Source organism: Odocoileus virginianus, chromosome 13 (assembly GCF_023699985.2).
Source record: "Odocoileus virginianus isolate 20LAN1187 ecotype Illinois chromosome 13, Ovbor_1.2, whole genome shotgun sequence".
Classification (NCBI taxonomy): Eukaryota; Metazoa; Chordata; class Mammalia; order Artiodactyla; family Cervidae; genus Odocoileus; species Odocoileus virginianus.
In genome coordinates this window covers 46,422,197-46,449,568 of record NC_069686.1, presented here as the reverse complement: position 1 = coordinate 46,449,568, position 27,372 = coordinate 46,422,197, and the positions used below count along the sequence as shown (strand labels likewise).

At 35.2% G+C, this 27,372-nt stretch overlaps 1 protein-coding gene across 1 annotated transcript in view; it reads right to left on the bottom strand.

Annotated features, from left to right (window-relative positions):
• The window catches only part of LRP1B (LDL receptor related protein 1B), a 2,064,747-nt gene that overhangs the window by 663,685 nt on the left and 1,373,690 nt on the right, over window positions 1–27,372 (bottom strand). The window contains 2 exon segments of the mRNA XM_070476260.1: window positions 12,735–12,829; window positions 13,796–13,970. Of these exon segments, the coding sequence (XP_070332361.1) occupies window positions 12,735–12,829; window positions 13,796–13,970 (270 nt within the window).

The following is a 27,372-nucleotide window of genomic DNA, read 5'->3' as shown; positions in this document are numbered from 1 at the left end:
AGAAAAAATTTTAAAATAAAGGCCAATAATAATTATCTAATTTTTTCTACCACTTATCAAATTCAATTTCAAGATTTTCATCCCTGGCAGTCATTATAATGATCTGAAAAACTACTAAAAATACTGATCCCATCCCCAGAAACTCTAATGTAATTGATTTATGTTGGTCCCAAGCATCAGTATTTTTAAGAAATCTCTCACGGTCATTTTAGAATATAAAATGTAAGGACATTTTTTAAACACAGCATAGTTTTATAATCTTTTAAATCTGAATATTTAAAAGGTTCAATGAGGCTTTTTAAATTTTGCTGGAAAGTGTATCATGATGAGATCTTTTGAAGCATAGAAATATTAAAGATGTAGATGGGGAAAAAGATATACAGTGAATATTTCATTGTAGATGATTAACTTCAAGTCCTCTAGCCATTCATAATAAATAACACTGAAATCTTCCAAATATTTTCTTTGTAGTGTTATCTTCAGACAGTAGAACACAACCCCTTCTGCTTCTGGACTGTGAAAGCTGTATAAACTGGCTATTGAAAACACATGAATAATGCTGAAATATTGTAAAGTTGCATCCCTTACAATACTTGCAGAATAATTATAATGTTCTAGATATTCCAAAATAGAGATATTTTCAGAGTTCACCAAAACGGGCATGATTATTCCTGAGGCAGAATTTTCTCTGAAACACTGAACTTTTAACTCCAAGGGAGCAAAGTTATTCCATGGAAAAGTAGAATATGATTAAGTGCCTACTCACCATGAGGCTATCTCAAGAAATGTTCTCTTCTGAAAACACTTAGATTTTTAAATTAAAGAATAAACATTCTGAGAAAGTCCAAAGTATTCTTCGTAGTCTATCTCTGGCTTCTTTCAGAAGTAAACATAAATATAAGCTGCTACCCTCTAATCATTACCTTGTCTGTGAGGTTCTGGGTTGATCTGACAGAAGGCTAGGTAGCTTTTATCTGGCTATACACTCACTTCACAATTGTTAGATTGTAGTAATAAGAATAATTCCCTCATAGACTAGTGTCTAACACATAGACGTACTTAACAAATGCTAGGTTTTTGTATTTCCTTTTAAGCTAAAATCCTATTTCTAAAATTTACAACCATCTCTCTGGTAATCCCTACATTTGATTATTTTAAGATAATTTAATAATGAGAAATACTCAGATTGTAGATTTAATTTGTAATTCAGTATTTTCTCAATTATACAGGTACATCAAAATTAGAAACTTTGTTCTATAAAAGCCAATAAAAAATATGCTTCAGTCTGGGACAAAATATTTGCAGTCCACATATCCATCAAAAGACTAGTATTCAGAAAAGAAATCTCACAATTCAATAGTTTAAAAAATCAAATTAGGAAATGGGTAAAAAATGAACAGAATTCTAATAGAAGATATATGAATGACAAATAAGTACTTGAAAAAAAATGTTCAGTGTCACAAGAAAATGCAAACTAAAATGATAATGTGTATCAATATAGACAAATGAATGACTACAATAAAACTAGTGACAACAGTAAATGCTGGTAAGGATGCAGGAAAAAACTATCACTGACTCATTGCTGGTAGAAATGTAAAATAGCACAGCTACTCTGGAAAACAACTGGGCAGCTTCTTATGAAATTAAGCATATTATTACCATAGGTCCCACTAATTGAACTCCTGGGAATTTATCCCAGAGAAATAAAGATATTTACAAAAAAACTTGTACATGAATGTTTATAACAGCTTTATTTATAGAAGTCATGAATCCCAGCAGAATCCTATGACCCTCCTGGTCACAAAAGCCTTTTCATGCCCCCTTCTCTGAGGGCGGGTTCAAACAGCTGTTAATCAGGGATGGAGGGGATGTGGAGACAAGGAAGGAGCCGTCAAGAAAGAATAGTGCAAACATTGGAGCAGGGTCCTGGTCCCCCTCAGGGGATATACATTAAATTTTCTTTAAGCTTTTCTGCAGAACTAAAACCTCCACCAAATGGAACATGTCAGCTACTTGATGAAGTACCTTCAGAGAAGGTCACAGTTAACCATCCTCACCTGATACCAGATGATCTCCAGATTGAAGGAATGTAAGCCCTGGAGGCACCCTGATCCTTGTCCTCATCAGCAACCCCACCCTTCGGCTATAAGATTCCTCACCTCATTCTCCCTCATCACCCCAGGGTGAAATATATGGTTTTCAGGGCATTAGCCTGCTGTGGCCCCCTTTACCTGGCTAAGCAATAAAACTATTCTTTTCTACTTCACACAAAATTCTTATCTCCAAGATTTAATTTGGTGTCTATGTATAGAGGCCAGATTTGGTTTCAGTTAAAAACTAGAATCATCTCACTTCCTTCAACAGGAGAATGGTTAACTAAACTGTGCTATATATATATATCATGGAATACTACTCAGAATTAAAAAGAAAAAGAAAAAAATCTATTGGTACATGCAAAAACTTTAATAACTCTGCAGGGATAAATGCTGAGTGGAAAAAAGGCAATCCAAAAAGTTACACACTGTATGATTTCATTTACATAACACTTTAAAATGACAAAATTTTAGAAATGGAAGCCAGTGTGATAAGAAAAAGGTGAAGAGAGTAAATATGGCTATAAAAGGGTCTTAGGAAAGATTGTTGTGATACTGAAATTATTCAATATCCTGTTTTCCGTTTTTTTTTTCCCCCTACTTATGCACAGAACTTGATTCAGTTTATTCAGTATTTTGACTCTGGTATTAGTATAAGAAACGATACACATGATAAAATTGTGTAGATCTGAATACATACACACACACACACACAAATGAATGCTAATAATACATAATCTGAATAAGATTGATAGATTGTATTAAGGTCAATATCTGAGTTGTAATATTTTATTCCCCAATAGCTCAGTTGGTAAAGAAACCACCTGCAATGCAGGAGACCCCAGTTCGATTCCTGGATTGGGGAGATCCAATGGTGAAGGGATAGACCACCCACTCCAGTATTCTTGGGCTTTCCCTTGTGGCTCAGCTGGTAAAGAATCCACCTGTAATACCGGAGACCAGGCATTGATCCCTGGGTTGGGAAGATTCCCTGGAGAAGGGAAGCTACCCATTCCAGTATTCTGGCTGGGAGAATTCCATGGACTACAGTCCATGGGGTTACAAAAAGTCAGACATGACTGAGTGACATTCACTTTCACTACCATAGTTTTATATAATATTCCAATTGGGGAAAATGAGAAGAAGTATATATGGAATACCTCTGTATTATTTTTACAACTGCATGTGAATCTAAAACTATCTCAATAAATTTTCAATTAAAAAATATTTTCAGTAAAAAGTTGAACATGTAGGGCATCAGAATATGTCACTCTAAAACAGACCATTTTAAAGATTATCTTAAGTTGAAAATAATTAAGAAACAACAGACACCAAAAATAAAAGATTTCTGCCCCCCCCCTTTTTTTTCCGCTGTGCTTAGTTGCTTCAGTCAGTCCAATTCTTTGCGACCCAGTGGGCTGTAACCCCCCAGGCTCCTCTGTCCATGCGGTTCTCCAGGCAAGAATACTAGAGGGAGTTGCTATGCCTTCCTCCAATGGATCTTCCTGACCCAGGGATCAGACCCATGGCTCCTGCACTTCAGGTGGATTCTTTGCCCACTGTGCCATCTGGGAAGAGGCTTACCTCTTAATCACCAGAGAAAAGTCTAGACTCTTAGCAGCCCAGAGATAGCACTGAAAGGAATTTATGAAAATGACCCTTATCTTTCCTTAGTTTTTCTCATGTAATTACCTTCTCATAGCTTACTTTATTTAAGTGTAAAACCTTTTCCCTTTATCTTTTTATTTCTCTACAAATTTATTGCTCTTTGGTAAGATGTTATATCAAATTGCCAACATACACTGGATCATTGAAAAAGCAAGAGAGTTCCAGAAAAAAATCTACTTTTGCTTTATTGACTACGGCAAAGCCTTTGACTGTGTGGATCACAACAAAATGTGGAAAATTCTTAAAGAGATGGGAATCCCAGACCACCTGACCTGCCTCATGAGACATCTGTATGCAGGTCAGGAAGCAACAGTTAGAAATGGATGTGGGACAACAAACTGGCTCCAAATCAGGAAAGGAGTATGTGAAGGCTGTATATTTTCACCCTGCTTATTAACTTATATGCAGAGTACATCGTGCAAAATGCCAGGGTGAATGAAGCACAAGCTAGAATCAAGGTTGCCAGGAGAAATATCAATAACCTCAGATATACAGATGACACCACCCTTACGGAAGATAGCAAAAAAGAACTAAAGAGCCTCTTGATGAAAGTGAAAGGAGAGTGAAAAAGTTGGCTTAAAACTCAACATTCAGAAAACTAAGATCATGGCATCTGGTCCCATTACTTCATGGCAAGTAGATGGGGAAGCAGTGGAAACAGTGAGACTTTATTTTTAGGGCTCTAAAATCACTACAGATGGTGACTGCAGCCATGAAATTAAAAGACGCTTGCTCCTTGGAAGAAAAGCTATGACCAAACTAGATAGCATATTAGAAAGCAGAGACATTACTTTACCAACAAAGGTCCATCTAATCAAAGCTATGGTTTTTCCAGTAATCATGTATGGATGTGAGAGCTGGACTATAAAGAAAGCTGAGTGCTGAAGTATCGATGCTTTTGAACTGTGGTGTTGGAGAAGACTGTTGAGAGTCCCTTGGACTGCAAGGAGATCCAACCAGTCCATCCTAAAGGATATCAGCCCTGAGTATTCTTTGGAAGGACTGATGCTGAAGCTGAAGCTCCAATACTTTGGCCACCTGATGCAAAGAACTGACTCATTGGAAGAGACCCTGATGTTGGGAAATATTGAAGGCAGGAGGAAAAGGGGACGACAGAGGATGAGACGGTTGGATGGCATCACTGATGTGATGGACATGAGTTTGAATAGGCTCCGTGAGTTGGTGATGGACTGGGAAGCCTGGCGTGCTGAAGTCCATGGGGTCTCAAAGAGTCGGACACAACTGAGCAACTGAAGTGAACTGACTGAAGATGCTATATGCACATGTTCACACCACTCCTTTGAATTATTCTTCAATGTGTTTCTCTCACATGTATGCGTGCTACACAAGTTAATAAGCTGTTTTTGTCTTTTGTCAGTCTAATTTCCAGGGCCCTAGCCAGACCCTGGAAGAAGGAAAGTAGATGAAATAACCTAAGAAAGTAGATGAAATTTTTTTTTTTTTAATTTTCTTCCACTGCAAGTATCTATATTGTTCCTATATTAACCTGATCTAAATTATTGCTTGAAATCATCCTTTCAATTCACTCTGCTTTAAGAAGTCACTGATGACCTGCAGAGCTACAGAACTAAGCTAATTGGTTCCTTGCTATTTATTTTATCAAATTAAGATTTTAGCATCTCCTCCATTCTCCTTCACATAAATCATTTTACCTGGGACAATTATTCTGTCATTCAAGTTCTTAGTGACTGGTAAAAATTATGTGCCTTGTAAAAATAACATGCAAAGTTAGAAGAAACCCGGAGTTAGCAACAAGTTTTTTGTTAAGAAAATTTTTTTTTTTTCCTAAAAGATCATTTAAAAAGATTTAATACCTATACAGATGACTCATTGGATAAGTCCCTGATGCTGGGAAAGATCAAGGGTAGAAGAACAAGAGGGTGTCAGAGGATAAGAAGACTGGATGGCATCACCGATGCAATGAACATGAACATGGACAAACTCTGGGAGATGGTGAGGGACAGGGCGACCATGGAGTCGCTAGAGTTGGACATGACTGGGTGGCTGAACAAGAACAACAACCTGTAGTTTTATACTTTGCCTAAACTATATTTTATAGCTTGATAGGCAAAATAAAGCAAACTATCTTTAGAGCACTAAATTGTATCATTTGAATATTTTAAAATTATAGCTCCTGTCAATATAATCCTAAACATTTCCCTGGGCTATATACTCTTTCCCCTACCTAGACACAGAGAATAATTCAGATTTTAGACAAAATATGATTTTGTCCCTTTTAAGCCTGTTTTTTCCCTCCCTTTTCTACTAAGACTAAAAAAATCCCCTTCTCTTTCTCTCATAACTCAAAAGCAAAAATTTATGTTTTCTTCAAGTTCCAGTTGAAACTTAAAAATATCATCAATTTGGTAACAGCTTATTCTTCTATTTTTCTTTCAATAAAGAATGAGTTGTTTCTTCTATTTTTCATAGTGTCTACTTATACTATCTTTATGCTGTCTTGAAATAGTACTCATGAATTGTATGTGTTTTTGTTGTTGTTTAACTCTACAGAAGATCTCATCAAATGGTTTATATTTCTATTCTTTTCCTTTACTGGACTATGACTATGATAATGTATCCCAGGTTTTATTTTCAGAGTCTTGAACCTAAATACCCTTCATAATTTTTTTTAAAATACTTCATCACATTTGAGTAAAAGATCAAATTAAAAAAGATCAAATTAAAAAATCAAATTAATAAATTTAAATTATTTGTGTGTACATGAATGTATAATTTTAATATCAGTTTGTTAATTCCCCTGGTCTTTTTGGTAACATACTATTATCATTTCTTTTATGGTACATAGCCTTATATATTGATTGAGCTTCATGTATAATAAAAGTGACTGTGCTGAGTAATAAGTATATATAAATAATCTTATTTTTAAATAGTGAGATCCTTGAGTTCTTTTGACATGATAAATAGTGTTTATGAATGTTATTCATGAAAAATTTTAAAATCCACGTATACACAGTAAGGGTTGGAATGATTAAACAATTAAAATTTAATAGTTTGGTAGGCTTCAAGAAGGTATACTTGAAAGTTGAGTAAACAAATGACCTTTGGTTGGGATCACATTTAAAGTGAAGGGGACACATCAAGAAAGGAAAATATATAGTACACTAGATTCTTAAGAATAAGCCACAAATTATAATGCTGATTGACAAGTCAAGATGCTTTAAATGAGGCTTAAGGGATAAAATTCATAATATGCAAACATTGTAAACTTGGCAATCACTTTAAGTAGTAAATTAAAATCCCCTCTTTTATAAACTGTTCTAAGCATTTATTGCATCCAAGACAGAGCAACAACTCATAATTGAAAATATTTAGTTAAACAATGGATAATGGGAATGGTGATTTGTACTTAACAGAAACAAAGTTATTCAGCCCAAACTGCCTCAAGACAGCAATTACTTTGTCTTCAGTGATACACAGTCATAAAATGTAAAGCTGGGTCTTTTGATAAGATCAGGATGAACTTCTCTTTCAAGTTATGTCACACACAGGGATAAAACAGGAAACAAGTAAGGGAAATCCAGTCAATTAAACTATAAAAACCATTCCGCAAAAAAAGAAAACTTAGTATATCAGTGGCATTACTGTTTAAAATATGTATTTAAAAATTCAGAATTAATTAATTGTGCAGCAAAATAGGCACAGAGGTTAAACTGGTGCTGCCTACCCCTGGTTGCTCAGAAAAGCTGGCTGCAGTGTCCTAACTGGCCCCATGTTTCTCAGGAGCACATAAGCTGCACATTTTTCTTTCCACTCTATGCATGAAAGAGTACTGGTTTTATTCCTTGATCTTTGCTTGAGGTCAGGTAATTACTATCTGAAATCAGCCTCTGTGGGCATAGCATAATGGTTTAGCATAGATTTAATATGACTTTGGAAGCAGATAAACTTGGTTTGAATTGCAACTCTACCATTTATGACAGGCAACTCATTTCTTTCAGCAAGTCTCAGTTTCTGAATCTATAAAGGAAGAGTATAAAGAAAGCTTTCTAGAAATGATTACTATGAGATGATTAATGAAAGCATTTTGCAACTACCTGGCATATTTTAAGTCCTTAATAAGTAGGCAAAATAATTATGTTATTTTTGTTACCAAAATGATGATTCTCTATCATCATCATACATCCCAGGTTAAGTGCATGCAAACACAAAGGTGCAAGTTCAGTGAGAATATAGGTTTCATAAAGGGTGATAGAAAATGTTTGTTTTCAGTTGACATTCCCCAGGCTTACCAGACAGAATATCATTTTTTCTCCTTGCATTTTGCACATTTTTTTCCTATATATTGTTTTATATATTTTCCCCAAAATAATTTATAATCTGGCAATCAACATGCATAGGAGAAAAATCAACTGAATAATAAGTATCTCCTCCTTTCCTAATCACCTAATTTTCTTCATAGAAATGGTTCAGGGAATGCAGTGGGAAGGAGTTTAAGCCAGAGATTGCCCAGACAGATTTGTTATTAAAAAAAGAAATTAAAATAATTTCCTAAGTGTAAAATATCAGTAAAATTCAATAAGTAAATAGCAGTAAAAAAATATCCCTTTGTATATAAGTATTTCATAGGTATGATAGTCATGTATGCAAACAAAAAGAGGTTTGCATTTTTTCACATATTCTTATGTTCATTTATAGGACTTAAAAATTCCATTTTAGAAATCATGTCAGGGGAATAGTTTTAAAAGAATCTTATAAAGTGAGATTACAATGCCATGACTTCTTGAGAGTATGTCAAAGATTCTTCCATTATCAAACGTTTCCATATAAGATTTAACCTTGATGCCACAATAAATAGCATTTAAATTTGTATATAAACCAAAAACAAGTTTTTTTTGGGGGGAGGAGAGTCTGCTTATTTACACTACAGCTCTAAATTGTCCATTAAGAGGGGGGGAAAAAAAAAACAGCAAAAAAAAAAAAAAAACTTTAAAAAAAGAAAACAAATCTGAAATACTTCATTATTTTGTGTAACTTTATAAATAATATATTAGTGAATATATTTTAAGAAAATGATTCAAACACACACAGTAAAAACAATACAACTTGAAAAACAGTTACTATGGAACATAGCTTTTAATCTGTTTTAATAGCACCTATAATAATCTTGAAAACATCATCTTAACTAGTGGCACACAAATGAACAATTCAAACTAACTGAATATAAATAGGATTTTCTATTAGAAAGTTACTCAGCAGTAATACTTTTTACAGTTAATTTACAGATAAGAGTCTCTCTAGCCTACTGGGATAGATCAAAAATTGCAATTAACAAGGTTGAAATGAATAAGGGTTGCATTCTGAATAATTTATTCTATATTTATACTCTGTGCTTAAAAAAAAAAAACTTGTCAATAAGTAGATAACCTGACCAACTGATTTTTACTTGTTCTATCTTTTTTGAGAAACATCTGAGATGCTAGAAAACTGACAGGGTTGAGGACAGGCCGCCCCTAAATGTGAATATGTGGGCATATTAATTATTTTGATTTAAAGTTACTTAAACAGCTGGTGAAAGGATACACTGACCCTCTTTTGTTTTTCTGAAAACAAGGACTAATTCTCCCATGAAAAAGTATCCTCCTTATACCAGGAAGATAGAAGGCATCCTTATTGCCAGAGATAGGGAATCCAAGGCCAAGAAAGCAGTATTAATAAAGTTTGTTACCTCTTCATTACTTTGGAACCACAAGTTCAAATCCCTTTGTTTTGTCAAATCTTCACAAACAATTTTCTTTATCTAATAGGTAAAAAAGCTTCCTGCTTTGGTTACTTCTTTGGATATCATTTTTATGGGGCTCCCATATGCACATAATTTAATTTTTTTTCCTGTTTTTCTTCTCCTGGCTTCTGTGAATTTAACTACAAGTATACCTCATTTTATTTCTCTTTGCTTTACTCTACTCTGCAGATACTGTGTTTCTTGCAAATTGAAGGTTTGTGTCAACCCTGAACCTAGTAGGTCTATTAGCACAATTTTTTTCCAACAGCATCTGACTACTGCCTGTTTCTGTGCCACAACTGGCTAATATCTCATAATTTTACATCATTATATTTCTTATGTTGATCTGTGATCAGTAGTCTGTGCCATTACTACGATGACTTGCTGAAGGTTCAGATGATGGTTAGGAATTTAGCAATAAAGCATTTTTTAATTAAGGTATGTACACTGTTTTAAGACACAATGTTATCTCCCACTTGAAAGACTTCAGTATGGTGCACAACATAACTTATATGCACTGGGAAACCAAAAATTTTTGTATGACTCACTTAATTGTGATATTTGCTTTATTTCAGTGGTCTAGAACTGAAGCTATAATATATCTAAGGTATATTTGCATTAGACAAGCCAAAAGAACCTAGAAAGTGATAGGAAAGCCCCTTCCTCCCCTATAGAGCCAAATAGCCACAAGCTTAGACAAGGAAGGGAGAAGAAACAGCAAGAGGAACACATTCACCAATGGACAACACAGCCTGTCATTTACATCACAGAGACTGGCAATCTTAACACTTGGTAAACACGGCTAGTAACCTAAGTTACTGGAAGGAACTTGTAACCCATGCCTGTAAACCACATCAAGAACCCCTAGAGCAAGATGAAGGGCCCAGCTGTCTATTGCCCTGGGCGGGGGGCTATGCTGACAACATCTGGGAGCAGCGTGAGTACCTCAAACACGCTTGCCTCTGAGCACCAACATCAAGACAATATAGAAATCCTCAGATGCATAAAAGTTGCTCATCTCAGAGGCCATTTGGTTACGTATATTCCTTTGCTAGATTTCTGTGGATTTTGTTCTGTGTTTATTCCTCACTGAATTCATTTCTACGCACTTAATACTGCAGACAATCAAATCATTCAAATTCCAGTCTATGGGACCCAATATACTTTCTACTCCTCCTCCTGATAGGTTCTATTATGAAAGGCCAGATGTTCTTTTCATAAGTTTTCCTCATTTAATCCTCATGAGAACTTTATAAAAATAGGCATTTTGCCTTGATTTTACAGATGAGGAAAGCAAGTACAACCAAGCTAACTGTAATTTGCTCAAGGTCACTGGGATAAATTCACTTAGTGGAATCTAAAGTGATTTAGGTTCCTGTGCCCCTAAAGGAAAAAGAACAATGCCCAATTTTTATCTACAGGCTGAATACAAAATCTGATAATGAAAATCTGCTTATTGAATATATGACTCACAATCCATACTCATGAATCCTGACTTCAGGTATGCTTTGTAATAAGGTTCTGGGTTATTTCTGGGAAAATAGTATATCTTACACAAATTAATATTTAGTGGCATCATTTTGAATTTATTTTAAAATTTTAATGATGATGTTGAAATGTTTAATGGTGATGTACCTTTAAAATAAATGATGATGTTGAATCATCATCCATACACAGTTAACAGTATGTGGTGTATGACATCTGATGGGCCAACTACAAAGTGTATATAGTAACACTAATTCTTTTCCTTACAAACTTTCTTTACATAAGTTATACATATATAACTATTCTTTAATTTATTTTGTGTAGGAAAATGGAAATTTAGTATTAAGAAAGATAAGGCTTTCTCCATTATAAAAACAAGCATGTGAATTAACATTTTGGTGTAACCTATGGCTACCACATTACAATGTAAGAACTTTATTTGCTCATACTGTTTCAATCACATTCACTTTTCCATTTTAAATATTCTGAACAACTCCAGATAAGCACTGACTGAATTGCTTTAGTCCAAATTAAGTCCCTTGTATGGGTCCTATCTTGTAGAGGCCCTTGTTTCTTTTGTTCTATCATCTTCTACACAGAAGTATTAGCATTTCTCTTTGCCTTTAATTTCTAACACTACCTTGAATTTCAATTGTGTATCACATCTTAGAACCAACAGTCCAATAGTTTTTAATAGTATCATTTTACATCAGAGGCTTATTCTATGGACCACATAAAAATTCCTATTTATTGTAAATCTTGTTGATATTATTCCTTTATTGAATCATCACTATTAAAAATGAGATATTTCAAGTAAGTATATTTTCACATTTCTAAAACTAAGAAATTAGTGCTGAAAAGTTCCATGGTGCAGTGATTTTACTACAAGATTAAAAAATATATAGTATTCAATTCAAAGCAAAATTATGGTTTGCTTTTGCATATATACATTTAATATAATATAAAAACCCAGGTTCATTATTGGATGATGACAAATTAAGGCCTCTCAAAGAAGTATAAGAGATCATGAGGAAAATGATTACTGTTTGAAAAGATTAGCATAATGTATAGATATCTATGTGTAAATATGTAACATTATCTTCTAAAAGAATCCTTGTAGTTTGATTTTCAAAGATCATTTATGGGAATGACTCAAAGCTGTCTTTCAGCACCATGAAGTTTCATGTGATGATTTACAATGGTTAACAAAGGTAGAATAAAAACTAAACACCCTGCAGAGTAAATGAAAACTGCTGAAAATTAAATATTAAAGGCTTAAACTCAAGTCATTGTAAGTATTAATAATGCCACAACAATGATGATCAGAGGAAGCCTCAGTACATCATATTACCACTGAAGCAATTGGTGTATCATTGGTGTATCAGATATTCACCAGTGAGAATAAGATATTATATGTATTAATTACATTAAGTTTTAAGTAACCTCCATACTTTAGATACTATAAAAAACTATCTTATAAAAAAAAAAACTTCTCCAGAAAAAAAGTTTCCTCCCTACCCTACATAAACCAAATGGATTCAATAAGATCAATAAATTTCTGATTTAATTTATATTATCAATCTATAATATTTTCTTTCAGGCTCATGATCAAAGATCCATTGTATGAGCACAGATTTGTCATATTAAAAACTGCAGTGATTAACTGTAAAATATATATATATATATATATATATATATATATATATATATAATAAAATAAAACTTACCAACTGGTTCCTTCTGATTTTGAAAGAGAATCTTGCTATTACTGCCATCCATATTTGCCATGTTAATTGTGTTGCCATCTGTCCAGTAGAGTTTCCTTAATTCAAAAGAGATATGGTTTAAAAATATTAGACATAGACCTACTTGTTGACTAGAAGCATTTGTTGAAGAACTAAGTTAATATTAAAGTAAATTATTGGTTCAGGATTTTTTATTTTCCAGGAAGTCCCCAAATTGTTGAGCCACTTGCCTGGGAAGAAGTACCACGCTTACTTTTTCCTGTCACTGAAGACCCATTATCTCACTTGTTTCTCCTCTACACCCATAACTGTCCCTGGGCTTCTCCAGGCAAGAATATTGGAGTGGTTGCCATGCCCTCCTCTAGGGGATCTTCCTGCAAGAGGGATCAAATCCATGTCTCTTAAGTCTCCTGCATTGGCAGGTGGGTTCTTTACTACTAGTGCCACCTGGGAAACCCTTAACTTTAACTACAGTAAATTATTTCCATTTAAAATCATTCATCAATACTGACTTCTCTTGATTTAGAAAAATCAGGTACCAGAGAAGGGAACAAAGTCATTTCAATCATTCCTGTTGAATGCACTAAGGAGAAAGACTTTCTTTTAGCTCTACATGAGTTTTCTACAGGCATACCTGAAGACTAACCAGAAGATGGGAGAATGTGATCTAATTTGCAGTGATCATAACATCAAATCACAGTAAACATGTTATTAACAACTGGTATTTGAAATGAAATTAACAACTTTTCTGGGCTTCTCTCTCTCTCTCTTTTTTCATTCTGAACTGTTGTTCTTTATCAACATAAATTGATAAAATTTCACAGTAATATATAAAAATTTGATTTCATGCAGAAAGCAGAAATCTTTAACCAGGGATCTCCTATAATTTCCATATTCATATTTGCCTTTTTTACTGTATAGCTTATATGTATATACACATATGTTTATGTGTGTCTCTTCTGAATTCAACAACATTTTTACATAAAATCAGAGCAAAGGTGTATAAAATTTTGAAAAACTTAAAAAAAAAAATCATACTTTACCCCCTGACTGGGTGAGCTGCTAGACACTGTGGCTTATCGATTCCGTGGATAATTGAGGTTTTCAAGGAGCCATCTAGTCTTGCCACATTAATTTGTGTTTCATCAAATTCTGAGCTAATCCAGTATAAATTACGTGAGACCCAGTCCACGGTTAACCCTCTGATACTTTGAATATCTGTATAACAGGAAAGAGAAAATCACAAGTGAATGAAATTTCTCATTCTTTTGGCTTTCCAAGTCAGTTATTTTCTGTCTCGGGGAAAATTTAATTTACACTTTAATTTGTTAGCTAAAATTGTACAAGATTGTAATCTTATTCCCTTATCAGCCCTTCTTAAGGCATGAATAATCGTTAATGTCTTACTGCTGAGCCATTTGAAAACCTGAAGTAACTATTAGCATTGAAATTGCACTAACAGTCAATGACTCGCTAGTAAACACTAACGAGAAGATGCAGGCAGAGGTCCTATGGGCCAAGGTGACCAAAATTCAAATTAGAGTAATAGCTTCTCTAGTTGGTAGCACATCTTTCTAGTCAGGAGAAAGTACTTGTGGGCCATCAACAAATGGGCCATTTTATCTGTTAAGTGCCAATTTGTTACTGAAGTTAAATAAAACAATTCAACTTTCTGAAAAGAATTACTAGAGAGTTGAACATCTTTAAAATGGATAATTAACAGAATTTGACTGAAATATGAGCAAAGAAACTGAAACCCTTTTAACATTCCTCCAAGGTGGATTCTATAGAAATTACTGAAATCTAATTATGTTTTTACTCATTACAGCCAATATGAATATTTGGGTTGTTATTACTTGATTATTCAATTGGGCCTCTTTTTAAAAAAATGATGGAAAGTAGGCTTAAATATTATTGCACATTTTAATTAAAGAAACAAATTAAAAATAAAATGTTAAAACAATGGATACTAGGAAATCTTTTCAACATATTAACAGATACACAGTTCAGTTCAGTTCAGCTGGTCAGTTGTGTCTGACTTTTTGCGACTGCATAGACTGGAGCATGCCAGGCATCCCTGTTCATCACCAATTCCCGGAGTTTACTCAAACCCATGTCCATTGAGTCGGTGATGCCATCCAACCATCTCAGCCTCTGTTGGCCCCTTCTCCTCCCACCTTCAATCTTTCCCAGCATCAGAGTCTTTTCCAGTGAGTCAGTTCTTCACATCAGGTGGCCAAATTATTGGAGTTTCAGCTTCAAATCAGTCCTTCCAATGAATATTCAGGACTGATTTCCTTTAGGATGGACTGATTAGATCTCCTTGCAGTCCCAGGGAGTCTCAAAAATCTCCAACACCACAGTTCAAAGCACCAATTCTTCAGTGCTCAGCTTTCTTTATAGTCCAACTCTCCCATCCATACATGACTACTGGAAAACCATAGCTTTGACTAGACAGACCTTTGTTGGCAAAGTAATGTCTGCTTTTTAATATGCTGTCTAAGTTGGTCATACACAAGGCCAGTTTAATTTCCAATTTGTAGTATTTGAATGCATTAACTGAGTATTGCCTTTTTTTTAAAAAGTTTTATATTTCCTAGCATGCTGTACCTCTAAGGGTTCTCCAGACTCCTGTTACTCAAATTTATCAGACATTTGGAGACTGCGCAAATGAAGATTCTGATTCAGTAGATCTGAGAAGGCCCCTAAGATTCTGCACTTAAAACTAATTCCCAAGTGCTGCAGCTACTGCTCCAGAGCAGCAGTTCCATGCCAAATACTTCTAGAAATGCAGAGTGGCTGCTACTCAGCTCATCTAATTTCTGTCTGTCCTGTGCTCAGTCATGGCTGATTCTTTGTGACACCATGGACGGTAACTTGCCAGGCTCTTCTGTCCATAGAATATACCAGGTAAGAATACTGGAGAGGGTTGCCATTTCCTCTTCCAGAGGATCTTTCCAGGCCTGGGATCAAACTTGTGAACTTTTGTCTCCTGTGTCTCTTGCATTGACAGGTGGATTCTTTACCACTGTGGCACTTGGGAAGTCCATCTAATTGCTACATCTTCCCTTTTTATAGTTTTTAAAAGATGCCATCAAGCAACATTTTCAAAAGGTGAAAACTCCAGATTTGTAAAATTTGCCAGCTAGTTCAAAATTTTAAAAAAGGGATTCCTGGCAGTTCTGAGTCAGCTGTGATGTGTAATGCTGGCATAGGAGGCTCAACCTCAAGTTTACATCCTTGAGTCTTGACAGAGCCTGCTTTCCTGCTCAATATTCATTTCATTAGTTCTAAATAACTTGTAATCACAGTGTCCTAAAAGGTATTCCCCATGTTTCAATTTATCCTCTAAGCAGCAACTTCTCACTCTGCAAGGTACCTTTCATCATTAATTTCTCTTAAGTTGGCAGATTTTGAATGCAAACTTCATTTCTCAACCCAATGCTGGAAATTTATTTGTATTTTTACTTATTCTCATCCAGTCTGCCTTTCACTGAGAAACAATAAGAATAATAATAACACAGCACCTTTGTAAAGCTAGACCTTCCATGTCAGATGTTTATTTTGACTCACTCAGGATATTTTTTCTTCTTCCTTTACTCTCTGGACTTAATTGGTTACTGAGAAACAATAATGAGAATTTCTGGCTTTTGTTCTAGGTTGGGTGCCTACTTTTTGTCTTTAATGAAGTCACTTAAATTTCGGCTTCTTTTTCTTATCAGCACAATGAGGCTAATTATAGATAATTCATAGGATTTTGTGAATATTAGATGATGTGTGTTTATGTAGCTTAATTCAGGATTGAGGGATACTTTGCCAATCCAAGGATTTAATGTTTTCTGCCTTTTTATACTGAATTGCTTGGCACTGCAAAAATAAAGTTTTTATTTCCTCTAAAATACATGCTATCCAAAGTTTGCTTGCTTATTTTTTTCCTGCTGTCTCTGCTCCTCATAATTCATTTACTTGTTTCTGACTGACACCTAAACATACAACCTAGAGAATGCATCGCCCTTTTAAATTGGAAAACATAGCCAAATGCAATCTGTATGTTGTGCTTAGTCGCTCAGTCATGTCCGACTCTTTGTGACCCCATGGACTATAGCCTGCCAGGGTCCTCTGTCCATGGGATTCTCCAGACAAGAATACTGGAGTGGGTTGCCATGGCCTCCACCCGGTATTTTCCCAACCCAGAGATCAAATCCAGGTCTCCCACATTGCAGGCAGATTCTTCACCATCTAAGCCACCAGGGAGGCCTAAATGTAAGCTATGAATGCCTATTTAGTCCCTGTCAACTCTACGGTCTGTGCTCTCTCAAATCTATTTCTATCTTTAATGCTGCAGAGCATACAGTCTTTTTCCTCTTTCAGGCAGTTGATTTAGTTGCCTCCAGGTTATTTTTCTTACTAGAGAGCTCCAGATCATGACCTTCAATTGCCCAAGGTATTTGATTGCTTCCAATCACTCAAAGTCATGCTGAAATTCCTTAGCCTGGCTTTCTATATAATCTGAATATAACTGTCTGTCCAACCTTATTTCTCACCATTTTTGACCCATTATCTTACCCTTGAGTCATATTGACATTCTCTCAGATTTCCATACTTGTCCTGATCTTTCCAATCTATATAGAATTGCCTGGACCTCATACCTATTATTTTTTCTAAAGCTCATGCAAAATAGTTTAGTTGATAGGCAACATTGCCCTTCAACCACAAAAACCTAATCAATTCTTCTATATGTTCCAGTCTTAAAGATTTTCTCTATCTATCTAACTCAATGGGACTGTATCTGGTCAATCCTTTTCTATGTAACATGATAATTATTTGTGAACATACTACTTCTTTCACATATACTTCTTGAAGATAGGCCCCTTGCTAATTTATCTTTATAGCTCTTCTCCTCAAACAACAATAACATTGCCTTCAAAGTAAATAGCTTTTGATGAATTCATAATATGGACAAACTATAATTATAAGGATATGTGAGCTAAGTTAAAAATATCAGATGTAAGATCCTCAAGAGTATTTTCAGGAGTACACATCTAAACATATTCAGGTAATCTCAGTTCTCATTTTCTATCCTAACCCTTCTTCTGTCCATTAGTTTGGAGCTTCTAATTATCAGCTTTATGTCTAAAATAAAACTTATGTCTTTTTTGACCACCACTACTGCCCAAGTCTTATTGTTTTGGAATGTCCTAGTAAATTCACCTTAAAGGGGTCAGGGAAAGAATAACAACTGAAATACATTTAATGATATTTTTGCTTTTTTGATTAAAAATACTGAAATAATGAATTGATTCAACTCCTTGTTTCAAGTCAAGCCAAGATCTCTGAGCAAATTTTTCAGAAAGTTCAATTTCCTATTTCCAATGACTCTCACTTCTTAAAGTAAGGCAGATTAGATATTCCTAAAAGTCTTCCACTGCCACAAAATTCCCTGATGTATGATAAACTAAAACTTTGAAATGTGTTGTTGAGATCATAAGACAGATGGAAAAATCTCTAAATACACAATTGTATGTTACATAAAATCATAAAGGAAGCCAAGTAAGAACATAGAGTTTGGTGTAGCCATAGGGGCAACAATTTGGAATGAAAATCTAGAGATTCCTGGATTACTAGTTGCTCAGTGCAAGAGTGTTCAGTCTTTAAACCAACAAAAAGTAGCAGACCTAAACAAGCGCAATTCCAGGATATCAGAATGGTCAACATCCTCAGGTGAGTTAAAAAAGGAAAAAAAGATATATATATATATACCTGCTTTAAAAGGAGCATGATTCTTTAAATAAATATAAAAATTTCCTTCTGTCTCTCCTGGGTATGAGAGAAAAATATCTAAGCATAGGTCTATGGTAGGGCAAGAGATGCATCCATTGTTTGTGTAGGAGAATGGTTCTTTGCTTATAATGACTCCTTTTTCTCCAAAAGAAACAAATTCAAATCCTCTAAGGAAGAAAAAAAAATTTTTCTCCACTCAAGCATTTACAATTTCTACACTGAATTTGTTCTCATAATAGGTCAGAAAAATTAAAACACACACAAAGAATAAGACATAAGAGGAAGAATAAAGAGAAAAATAAAGAGTAGATTTAAGTTTCCAAAGCCTACGTGGTTTTAAATTATTATGTGTAACATAAAGAAAATTGAGTCGATGATTTTAAAGGAAAAAAATATACCTCAAAGTAATAAGCAAGGTGCAATAATTTATTTTTAAAAATCTTCTTGAAATGTATATAAATGAGAAACAAAATAACTTGATAATATTAAAAAGAATAATTATTTAGATGGTTAAACCAGCAGGTTAGACACTAGTGACTGCAAGACAACCTGTGAATTGCAAGACATCTGATGAACTGCAAGGCAAACTGTTAGCCAAAGAAAACAGAAACAAAATGATTAGATGAGTTTGAAGTTAGAATGAATAACTTACCACATCTAGTCAGTTTCAGAAGGAAGGAATAAAGAGACTAGGCTAGAAAAATGGTCAGAGACAATAGTTGAGGGTGTTTTCTCCCTGCAGTGATGAAAGAGATGACCCAGTAAAGTTTAGATGGCTAAATAAAAACAGTCATGAGGAAAAAGAAGAACTTAAAAGCATTTAGAGGGAAAACATATATTCTGTGGAAAAAAAGGAATGACAAATTAGACAAACACAGAGATTCTCAAGAGATGAGAAAAGATAGTAAAATCATATCTGGAAAGGATTGAAAGAAAATGACGCTAAACTTTGAATTTGTATTCAACAACATAATATTCCAAACTACAATTCAACAACAAAATATTGATTTAAAAATGGGCAAATGACTCAATAGCCGTGTCTCTAAAGCAGACACAGAAATGACCAACAAGAGCACAAAAAGATATTTAACATCACTAATCATTAGGAAATGTGAATCCTAATGTGAATCCATAAGCACAAGTATATTCTACCTCACACCTATTAATTGAAAGTGAAAGTTGTTCAGTTGTGTCTGACCCTCTGCCATACCATGGACTGTAGTCCACCAGACTCCTCTGTCCATGGAATTTTCCAGGCAAGAATACTGGATTAGGTTGTCATTCCTTTCTCTAGGGGATCTTCCTAACCCAGGGGTCAAACCCAAGTATCCTGCATTGCAGGCAGACTCTTTACCATCTGAGCCACCAAGGAAGCCATTCACAGGTAGGATGACCACTACTAATAATAGAAAGTTAACCAACAAACAAAAAAACAAGAAAAACAACAACAACAAAAAGAAAATAATAATATTGGCAAGAATATGGAGAAACTGGGACCCTTGTGAGCTGATCATGGGGATGTAAAATGGTGCAGCCTTTGTGGGAAATAGTATGACAGTTTCTCAAAAAGTTAGAATTACCATATGATCCAGCCATTCCACCTCTGGGTATATAACCAAAAGAATGCAAAGTTCTCAAAGAGATACTTATACACCTATGTTCATAGTAGCATTATTCACAATAGCCAAGAGTGAAACAACTCAAACATCCATTGACTGATGAATGTATAAACAAATTGGGATACATACATAAAATGGAACATTATTCAGCCTTAAAAAGAAAGGAAATTCTGATATGCTACAATATGGATGGACTTGCAGATATCACGCTAAGAGAAAAGACCCATTCACAAGATGGTAAGTACTAAATGATTCCTTTTTTATGAGGCACCTATAGTAGTTTCAGAGACATAGAAATAGAACAGTGGTTTCTAGAAAATGAGAAGGGGAATGGGAAGTTGTTTCTTAATGGGGAGAGTTTCATTTTGTAAGATGGAAAGAGTTATGGCGATCGGTTGCACACTGTGAATGTACTTAACACTACTAAACTATACAATTAAGAAGGTTTGAGATGATATTTACATTATATATATTTTACTGCAATTAAAATTATCTTTATAAAAAGAAGACTAAAAACTATTTTCAGATATTATATCAATAACAAATTCTTACTAAATTAAGATCATTGAAAGATACAATTCATAGAGAAGGCCTTAAATGAAAGAAGGATGGAGGTAAGCATGCAAACTGGTTAACATGTCAGTAAATCTAAATGAAAATGGACTGGTTGTCAATTCTCTGCTTGTGAGAATCATCTTTTTTTTTCTTTCTTTCTTTCTATGAAGCAGACTTACTGACACCAGCATCTTGGGAGTGGACACCAAGCCTTCTGCCCCACATCAGGTATGCCCTCAAAGAGGAGGGGATTCATAACTCTCTGAGGGCATCTACGGCTTCAGCCAGCCAAAACTCATTTACAGTGGTTTTTTTTTTGGCAAGTATTTCTCTGTTCTTGCAAGCAAAGCTTAAAAAAACAAATTGGTAATACTTGTAAAAAGCTTTCTCAAAGGAACTCTGTAAATATTAAATACTCTGTTGCATTTATGAAAAACTCTGATCATAAAAGTATATATGTATGTGTGTATATATATCTATCTATATGTTATTATATATATACATATATTATATATATAACACATGATGGTACACAAACTAAGAAAACATCAATACATCCATAATCCATCTTAAGAACATTACAAATACTTTAGAAATCTTTAATGCTTATCCTCAGGCATTTTACAGCTCTCCAACTCTGATCAACTGAGTATTTACCATGACCTTGGCTTTCTTACTTTTAACACATATGGATGCTTTATAAATCTTTTTTTTTTAAGAACATAGGAGCAGAATTATAACTTCTTGACTAATCCTTATACGCTTTACATCCCAACCTTATCAAAATTCCTGTCTTAGAGAAAGAAATCATTGCTGATTAGGGAGAAAAGTCTGAAGCAAGTCTGTTTTTATTTTCATATGGATCAATGTCTCTAATATCTTTTCAATTATTTGATCAAGTATACCTGTTACATTCATCAGGTTCAGTTACTTCAGTTTCCACTCTTGCTCTCTGTCATCTTCTTATACCTAGCTTTTATTTCAGATTGGATCATTTCTATAATCTTCTAAGTGTATCCTGCCTGTAATTTCTCACTTTTCCAATCTAGTTATCAAGGTTATACCTGCATCATCTTCAAAAGAGTTTGACTGTCCTATATCCATCCATAAAAGTCTTCAGCTGTTTTCCACTGTATTAGAAGGGAAAAAAAACATACAAAAACAGCTCCTCCAGTGTTCTGCTAACATATTAACCTTTTAGTTTACTCTTCTATAAGACCTATCTATCTACAACTCACTACTTGCTCCTCTTTATACACGTGTGTCCAGCTCTTTGTGCTTAAGAATAGGCACTTTTAAAATTACAGATGTCTACATTCTTCCACCAAAAGGTTTCATGGATGAAAATTAAAATTCTATTCAGTGCAGTTCAGTTGCTCAGTCATATTGGATGCTTTGCGACCCCATGAACTGCAGAACACCAAGCCTCACTGTCCATCACCAAACTCATGTCCATTGAATTGGTGATGGCATCCAACCATCTCATCCTCCATCATTTCATTCTCCTCCTGCCCCCAATCTTTCCCAGCATCATAGTCTTTTCAAATGAGTCAGCTTTTCGCAACAGGTGGCCAAAGTATTGGAGTTTCAGCTTCAGCATCAGTCCTTCCAATGAACACCCAGGACTGATCTCCTTTAGGATGGACTGGTTGGATCTCCTTGAAGTCCAAGGGACTCTCAAGAGTCTTCTCCAACACCACAGTTCAAAAGCATCAGTTCTTCTGTACTCAGCTTACTTTATAGTCCAACTCTCACATCCATACATGATTAGTGGAAAAACCATAGCCTTGATGGACCATTGTTGACAAAGTAATGTCTCTGCTTTTTAATATGCTGTCTAGGTTGGTCATAACTTTCCTTCCAAGAAGTAAGGGTCTTTTAATTTCATGGCTGCAATCATGATCTGCAGTGATTTTGGAGCCCAAAAAATAAAGTCAGCCACTGTTTTTCCACTGTTTCCCCATCTACTTCCCACGAAGTGATGGGACAGGATGCCATGACCTAAGTTTTCTGAATGTTGAGCTTTAAGCCAACTTTTTCACTCTCCTCTTTCACTTTCATCAAGAGGCTCCTTAGTTTTTCTTCACTTTCTGGCATAAGAGTGGTGTCATCTGCATATCTGAGGTGATTGATATTTCTCCCAGAAATCTTGATCCCAGCTTGTGCTTCTTCCAGCCCAGCATTTCTCATGATGCACTCTGCATATAATTAAATAAGCAGGGTGACAATATACAGCCTTGATGTACTCCTTTTCCTATTTGGAACCAGTCTGTTGTTCCATGTCCAGTTCTAACTGTTGCTTCCTGACCTGCATACAGGTTTCTCAAGAGGCAGGTCAGGTGGTCTGATATTCCCATCTCTTTCAGAATTTTCCACAGTTAATTGTGATCCACACAGTCAAAGGCTTTGGCATAGTCAATAAAACAGAAATAGATGTTTTTCTGAAACTCTCTTGCTTTTTCAATGATCCAGTAGAGGTTGGCAATTTGGTCTTTGGTTCCTCTGCCTTATATAAAACAAACTTGAACATGTAGGGGTTCACGGTTCATGTTTTGCTGAAGCCTGGATTGGAGAATTTTTAGCATTCCTTTGCTAGCATGTGAGATGAGTGCAATTGTGCAGTAGTTTGAGCATTCTTTGGCATTACATTTCTTAGGGATTGGAATGAAAACTGACTTTTTTCAGTCCTGTGGCCACTGCTGAGTTTTCCAAATTTGCTGACATATTGACTGCAACACTTTCACAGCATCATCTTTCAGGATTTGAAATAGCTAAACTGGAATTCCATCACCTTCACTAACTTTGTCCATAGTGATGCTTCCTAAGGCCCACTTGACTTTGCATTCCAGGATGTCTGGCTCTAGTTGAGTGATCACACCATCGTGATTATCTGGGTCATGAAGATCTTTTTTGTATAGTTCTTCTGTGTATTCTTGCCACCTCTTCTTAATATCTTTTGCTTCTGTTAGGTCCATACCATTTCTGTCCTTTATTGAGCCCATGTTTGCATGCAATGTTCCCTTGGTATCTCTAATTTTCTTGAAAAGATCTCTAGTCTTTCCCATTCTATTGCTTTCTTCTATTTCTTTGCACTGATCACCAAGGAAGGCTTCTTGTCTCTCTGTGCTCTTCTTTGGAACTCTGCATTCAAATGGGTATATCTTTCCTTTTCTCCTTTGCTTTTCGCTTCTCTTCTTTTCACAGCAATTTGTAAAGCCTCCTCAGACAGATATTCCCCATCTAAACTTTCTACTTCGATTCAAGGCCTGTTACCAAAATCTAGATCTCACTGTTATTACTGACCTGTGTTTGTTCATTCTCTGGTCTAATTTTCATAATAGCTTTTTTGTCTAAGCATTTTTCTTACTGGGTAAGAAAATAGAGGAAATGAATGAATCGTTAGTACTCACTGACAAAATGGTTGGCAGAAGTGGAAAAGAATTTTATATAATAATGGAATTCTACTCTGAAGTGGGTCCAGTTAGATTCAAAGTATCATCGGGAATAAAATTTATACAGTAACAATATTATCTACAGGTGTGCATTTAAAATGATTTACATTTTTGCAGTTAAAACAAGCATATCATCATATAATTTCCTACTATCACTACAGATAGTGACTGTAGCTATGCAATTAAAAGATGTGTGCTCATTAGAAGGAAAGCTAAGATAAAGCTAGACAATGTATTAAAAAGCAGACACATTACTTTGCTGACAAAGGACTGTATTGTCAAAGTCATGTATTTTCTAGTCGTCATATATGGATGTGAAAGTTGCACCATAAGGAAGGCTAAGCACCAAAGAGTTAATGCTTTTGAACTGTTGTTTGAAGAAGACTATTGAGAGTCCCTAGGACTGCAAGGAGATCAAACGAGTCAATCCCAAAGGAAATTAACCCTGAATATTCTTTGGAAGGACTGATCCTGAAGCTGAAGCTCCAATACTTCAGCCACCTGATGCAGAGAGCTGACTCATTACAAAAGACCTTGATGCTGGGAAAAATTGAAGGTGGGAAGAAAAGGGGATGACAGAGGATGAGATGGTTGGTATCACTAACACAGTAGACATGAGTTTGAGCAAGCTCCAAGAGATGATGAAGGACAGGGAAGCCTGGTGTGATGCAGTCCATGGGGTCACAAAGAGTTGGACACGACTGAGTGACTGAACAACTACTTTAGAAAGTGTTGTTTATAGAAATAAACTTCCAGTTTATATTCATCTTTCTTATATCCATTTTAGCTTCTGCTAAACTCAACCTAAAAGTTCAGTTTATTCATATAGTAGATGACTAGTACTAAAAAATATACTTTGCTCAAGCAGTTGTGCTTGCCCAAAGTTGAGTCTTAAATTTTTCAAAGAAGAAAAATGTATACTTTGTCCTAGAATAATCAGATACAACAGGAGTCTTTTACAATTAAAAAAAAAGGGGGGATTCTATCGATGGTGACCTGGAATTTCATAAGATTGTCAACATATTTTCAAAGTGTTTCCTTATGTTTCAGAATAATAAATAAAAGCCTTGATGAGAGGGTAAAATAAATCCTATCCTTCATCCAGGTACTGCTAGACAAATTCTGCAGAATATACTGAGTGTATATTTGGTGGGCACTGGAAAGGGATATTGTGCACAAATCATTTGGTTGCTGTAAAACTTCTTCTCTCTACCTTGCTGAGGTCCCTTATGTGTAGTAAAAAAAAAAAAAAAAAAAAAAAAGACATTTAGGGGAATAAAAGAGGGTAGCTGTGGAGTCAAAGGCCTAAATCCAAACTTGGGTAGACAAAGCTCTACTATTTCCTAGGATAGTCACCCTGAACAAAATGCTTCCTCATATTTAAAAATAGAAAGTAATGCTTATCTTTCAAGCATTGTTTGAGGGATAAAGGATAGATAAAATAAAATCAGCATAGATACAAGTATGAAAACTCAACTGTGCTACTCCTGGCTTATATAAGGAGCTTTAAGGTAATTTTCTTTTTTGTTACTCTGTTAATCACAAGCAATACTTCAGGGTTTTGGGGGGCATCCTTTTAATCTATAAGCTATAACTCTAGGCAGTTCTAAAGTCTTTGACTGTGTGGATCACAACAAAATGTGGAAAATTCTTAAAGAGATGGGAATACCAGACCGCCTGATCTGCCTCTTGAGAAACCTGTATGCAGGTCAGGAAGCAACAGTTAGAACTGGACATGGAACAACAGACTGGTTCCCAATAGGAAAAGGAGTACATCAAGGCTATATATTGTCACCCTGCTTATTTAACTTATATGCAGAGTACATCATGAAAAATGCTGGGCTGGAAGAAGCACAAGCTAGAATCAAGATTGCTGGGAGACATATAAATAACCTCAGATATACAGATGACACCACCTTTATGGAAGAAAGTGAAGAAGAACTAAAGAGCCTCTTGATGAAAGTGAAAGAGGAGAGTGAAAAAGTTGGCTTAAAGTTCAACATTCAGGAAACTAAGATCATGGAATCTGGTCCCATCACTTCATGGCAAATAGATGGGGAACCAGTGGCTGACTTTATATTTTGGGGCTCCAAAATCACTGCAGAGGGTGACTGCAGCCATGAAATTAAAAGATGCTTGCCCCCTGGAAGAAAAGTTATGACCAACCTAGACAGCATATTAAAAAGCAGAGACATTACATAGTCAAAACTATGGTTTTTCCAGTGGTCATGTATGGATGTGAGAGTTGGACTATAAAGAAAGCTGAGCACTGAAGAATTGATGTTTTTGAACTGTGGTGTTGGAGAAGACTCTTGAGAGTCCCTTGGACTTCAAGGAGATCCAACCAGTCCATCCTCAAGAAAATCAGTCCTGAATATTCATAGGAAGAACAGATGCTAAAGCTGAAACTCCAATACTTTGCTCATCTGATGCGAAGAACTGACTCATTTAAAAAGACCCTGATGCTGGGAAAGATTGAAGGTGAGAGGAGAAGGGGATGACAGAGGATGAGATGGTTGGATGGCATCACTGACTCAATGGACATGAGTTTGAGTAAGCTCTGGGATTTGGTGATGGACAGGGAGGCCTGGCATGCTGCAGTCCATAGGGTTGCAGAGTCGGACTCTACTGAGCAACTGAACTGAACTGAACTGAGGCAGTATAGGAGGACTCAAGATGTGCAACTGAGTCTGGGGCTATATTAAAAGGATAAACCCAGCCTATTGAAATAAAGTCCCAAATCCTATTATCAACAGGAAGGCTGATAGGAGCGCTAAACATACAATCCTAAGTAAGAATTTATCATTTCCTCTCTGGTTTAGACACTAAGCTTTAGTTTCTGTGAATGTCAGTTTTCTTACCTACAGAATAGAAATAATTCTTAATAATAGTTTCTCAAAGTTTATATGAGGTCATGGTATTTGTCATATTAATGACACCTATTATTATATAGCATGTCAGAAAAATAAACCTTGAGAGCATGAATAACTGAAAACATTTGGGCCAAGCAGTGACTCAAGTATAAGAATTAACTGCCACCAGAGGGTAGGGTTGCAGGTAACTAGAAACCCTTTTGCCAAGAATTGTTAATTATTTCTTTTTGAAGAATAAAATTACATCTTGGTTATTATTAAATATATATATATTAATTTATATTAAAAATAAATAATGAATATATTAAAAAATAAATAGTGAATGTGCCCATAGTCACAT